The sequence below is a fragment of the Engraulis encrasicolus genome, chromosome 5 (assembly GCF_034702125.1).
Source record: "Engraulis encrasicolus isolate BLACKSEA-1 chromosome 5, IST_EnEncr_1.0, whole genome shotgun sequence".
NCBI classification, from domain to species: Eukaryota; Metazoa; Chordata; class Actinopteri; order Clupeiformes; family Engraulidae; genus Engraulis; species Engraulis encrasicolus.
Window position 1 is genome coordinate 21,613,605 of NC_085861.1, and position 5,000 is coordinate 21,618,604.

At 41.5% G+C, this 5,000-nt stretch overlaps 1 protein-coding gene across 1 annotated transcript in view; it reads right to left on the minus strand.

Moving 5' to 3' along the window:
- Nucleotides 1–3,322, minus strand: part of msmp2 (microseminoprotein, prostate associated 2) — a 9,626-nt gene extending 6,304 nt beyond the window's left edge. Inside the window, exon 1 of the mRNA XM_063199838.1 lies at nt 3,282–3,322. Coding sequence (XP_063055908.1) covers nt 3,282–3,322 — 41 coding nt within the window. The remainder of the gene's footprint in view (nt 1–3,281) is intronic.
- Nucleotides 3,323–5,000: the final 1,678 nt, after the last annotated feature.

Below are 5,000 nucleotides of genomic sequence, written 5' to 3' on the forward strand. Positions count from 1 at the left end.
CATAAATGGCAGAAGTATAAAGGAGACAGGCAAAAGGGGTCAAAGAGGGAGGGCTTAGCTGTGTGATGCCCCTAGTCTTGGCAATAGAGCTATTTCAGATCTGCTGATGTCATAGACTATGCATTTGTTGCGCAATTAATCGAAGTCACGCAAATGTTGTGGATTCATAATCATATGGATGCCCCAATTTGAGAACACAGTGTATGACACTATGACATGAGCATGACAGTATGACATATTAAAACCACACTATTTTCATAAGCCTCTAAAAGATTTGGATATTGTTTGTGTGGAATGTCAGATTCTATCAGCCAACTGAAAGAAGGCATTTGGAACATTCACCCAGTGTGCATCAGCTGACGACAATTGGAGTGCAAGAGCAGGTTAGCACAAGAGCCGCCTCTCAGACCAGTGAGAGTATTCTGTTTACTCTCACTGTCTCAGACACATATAAAAGGTCATTAAAAACCATAGACCCATATATACTACTACTATGTGTATACTGTATTTGAGTAAAATGAATGCATTAACTGAATCCATTGCCTACAGAATAGTCAATAGATGTTTTATTTAATTTTTTTTCATGAGACATGTGTCATGTCTTAAAATATATTATATTTGTGTGCCGAAAAAGGTAGGACTTAGGGTGCATGTAATTTCTTTGTCTTTCCCCTTGTTCTAGCCCTTGTGTCTTGATGTGCGTGTTCATGTGAGACGATGTGGTGTCTCAATTCTCAAAGTGACGAAGGGGAAGGGCTAGAATGCGCGTCCCCATAGCCCTTGGTATCAAGTAATGTGAGGGACCCCCCTAGCCGACCAAGGGGTTCGGCCAATGGTCATAACATTCGATCATCATCGGCGCGTGTTGGGTCATAGTTCTAAATTCTAGCCACCGCCGCAACCCATTGTCTGTTGCTATCATGGTTGCTATAGTTGTGAACGCATTTCACGTTAGCACATAGCTTACGCGAGCTACGTCCGAAACATAAATAGGCTATAAATAGTTTTGAGCGACATCGTATTGAGGTATTACAATATTGATTTCTCTCTTCGATTTTATTTTAAAAGCCATACAGTGCCTATGTATGACTATGTGACAAGAGAAGTTATTAGATCCGGTGACCGCCGTGTTTGTTAACAGATTGTGGTGGATCTGGCACACAGCATTCTAGGTACAATGACATCAAGACAAAGTGTCATCTCAATTCATTGCCTATCTCCTAGCCCTGCGCCTTGACTGTTCAGACGAAGGGGGGAGGGGGAGGGATAGGAGCAATCATCAATGTCTCTCCTCCTGCAGTAAATATCACCTAACTTTCCTTAGACATGGTTCAAATAATGTGATCAAATCAAATACTACTTGTGCACAATTACATTATAATTCTAATTATATAAATAGATATATATTATTTCCACTGCATTATTAATTTAGTTTAAAAAAATAGCAAGAACTGTAGAACCGAAATCCTCGACCTTGATACCGATATGGACCGAACCATGAATTTTGTGAATCATAAATAGGCTACATACTACACGTCAGTATACTATATCTAGGCCTGACTCAGGGTTCCGGACGCCTCTGAGATGTCTGCCAACAAGGTGACCTTCATGGCTAATTGGGCTTGGGATGCACCATTTGCCTACGACTCCATAAAGCGTATGCGCTATATAAGCTTATTATATTCACTTACAATGTACTTCATGAACTCTCTGTGTGTGTGTGTGTGTGTGTGTGTGTGTGTGTGTGTGTGTGTGTGTGTGTGTGTGTGTGTGCATGTGCGTGTGCGTGTGTGTGTGTGTGTGTGTGTGTGTGTGTGTGTGTGTGTGTAAAACCCCAGTGAAGTTGTTTTCATAAGTCTGAGTCAGAAACAATAATGGTTGAGTCATTGGAATCTTTTTTTAATTTTGCATTTTTATTTATTTACATTTCGGAGGGAAACAATGGGATTAAGTCATACACATTACCACATATAGACAAATTATTGCTCGCCTTCAATGACTGATGCGAATACTACTACTACTACTACTTTTTTTCTATGAGCCATTAAAACACAAGAAGACAACCTACACGACTAGGCACTGTTACTAAGTGAAAAACATGAAGCAAGATTTAGGGTGAGGTATCATTTGCAACCTAGATATTCAAGTCTGTCACTGGAAATGATTCTAAATTATAGGCCATCATTAGACTTAGGGCGAGGCTCAATTTCCAATTCAGACATTCCGAATGATTAGGCGAAGCCAGTGGTGTAGTCTACTTTTTATAGTGGGTATACTGTATATTTGAGCATTTTTTTTAAGTAGGTATACTGTATATATTTGTGCTATTCAAAACAATGGATCAATCAATTTTAAGTGGGTATACTGAAATCTCTGAAATTTAGAAGTGGGTATACTCCGTATACCCGCGTTCTACGTAGACCACACCACTGGGCGAAGCCATCACTTGAAAACATGTCCCCATTTAGTTTGTACGTTCAACAGGCACATCAGCGTTCAACCTGTTCCACAAGACCACAGACAGCCCGAGGCCTGCAGCTAGACATTCCTGTGTTCATTGAAACTGTCAGTTTGGTTTTAGCTCATGGTGGCTTCTGATTTCTGTAGTGTCCTTAACAACAAAAACTTTAAAATATAAAGTACATTTTTGTGTTACTATACGTAAAACAACTGAAAGAAAAAAAAAATCTATGATAAATAAACAAACACATAGAAACTCACTCTGTGTCTTCCTTGTCGTCAGGGTTTTGCAGATAGATGCTAGGCTCTGTAGGAATATGTTTGATATTTAGTTGACTTAATATGCAGGAGCACAACCGAATATCAAACATATCACACAGTGCCCAGCTAGTGTAGCAGAACGCAAAAACAGGGCTGAAGCAGTCACTCCCCCTGAAATACAAAGGTAGACCTATCAACACTCATGCAGAAGCAGGTGCTGTCTTGGAAGACAGGAAATGATGTCATAATGCACAAAGAATTCTAGAACACAGAACATTGGACTGCTGTGTCCAACGCCTCAGAAAACGCCTTAAAAAAAAACCTTGATATTGCAAACATCTTTGATTTAACTTGTTCAAATAGAGAGATAACACGAGAAAGGGCCTTGGCAATAATGAAAGGTCACTCATTTTTACAGTGACAAAAACATTAATGTCAAAACGTAGGTCACATATTCATTAAATAACATGCAACATTCAGGGCAAAAAGAATGTCTCTGAGACGCAGAAAACAAACAATTGATCTGAAACATCGCAAAAGGCGAAAGTGTTAAGACTTACAGTGCGTTCCAGGCCTCCTCACTGCTGTCCGTGGCAAACATGTCGTCTCCATGTGACCGTGATTGAATCATCCTTGCAGTACAGCTGAGCGACAAATTGGATGATCAGTTGCTACTTAGACTGATAATGACATACACACACACCCTGATACTCTGGGTTACCATCTCTTTACCACGATAAAGCATTTTGAGCAATGATGTTTGTATGTACAGAATGTATGTGTGTGCATGCAGAGTGCATGTGTAGGTTTTGTGTTGCTAAAGCACACTGCCATAATGTGTGTGTGTGTGTGTGTGTGTGTGTGTGTGTGAGTGTGTGTGGAATAATATGTCATATGCATGTGTGGAGAAGTCTGAGTATGTGAGAGTGTGAAGACTTTGACATGGGACAGGGTATATATACACCCCTGTCAGAGACAACTCTCAAAGTCACACACACACACACACACACACACACACACACACACACACACACACACACACACACACACACACACACACACACACACACACACACACACACACACACACACACACACACACACACACACACAAAGGCCTGTGTTCACTTATGGGCTAATTAAGAAAGTATTGATCACGGTGCCTGGAGCCCTTCCTCTCGCATTAAGCCGATCAATGCCCCTGATTTGACACCCCTGCATGCTCTGGGTGACTCTGGGGCGGTCACTCGTCACCAGGGAAGCTGACAGGGTTGGGGAGTGGAGGGGGCAAAGGGGTCAGTTGTCCTGGGCTCTTGGATAGGGGGGTGAGGGATAGCGTCCCCATTACATTGTGTGTATTGAGTTACGGGCCTTTCCGGTGACTTCCGATGACTTCCCAGGCCCGGCCAAAGCTGTCTGCGGCCCTGGTTGTCACACTGCGTTAGCTATGTCCGTCCACACGTCCTCTGCCCTGTCACATCAGCGCTGGGACATTACAGTGTCAACACAGCTCCAGTTGCTCTACTGCGCATACCTCATGGTCCCAGGCCTTTTCTGTATGGATTGATGTGTTACTGCAGTGCAATATGCCAATATTATATTGTATTAAAGAGAGACCAGTGTGCGAAGGGTTTAAAGTCAAAATGTGTTGCATGTTGATCAACTTTCCTGTTGCTTTTCATGAACAATCATTGGAAATTCACAGGAACACTTTGTACTCCACTCTGCCATTCTGCCTCAGCATCTGTTTTCGGCCTTCACACAAACTGAGAAAGGCAGAAGATTAAAAACTAAAATAAAAAAGGTAAAGGAAAATGCATAGTATGTCCCATGCATAGTATGGCCTTTGGTCAGCACTCGAAGAAATGCTTAATGTAGCGCAAGTGAGAGGAAGCAATTTCTAAAAGACGGGAAGAGAGGAAGTATGCATATATTTGGCAAAATGAGAAAAACTATTTCTTATTGAAGCATGGTAAAATATGATAGACTTGGCCCTACCGTAGCTCTAACGGTAAGGCACTCGTCTGCTACACAGCTGACCCGGGTTGGATTCCAGCCTGGGTCCTTTGCCAACCCTTCCCCATCTCTCTCTCCTCGCTCGCTCCTTCACTGTCCTATCATAAATAAAGTAAAAAAGACCAAAAAATGTCTTTATTGGAATATATGCTTTATCTGGAGTAGATACATTATTGGCCCCGAAAACAACTAAGGAATCTAACATAACATACCATTACAAACATACCATATAACACATGTATTTACATATACTGTATCTATAT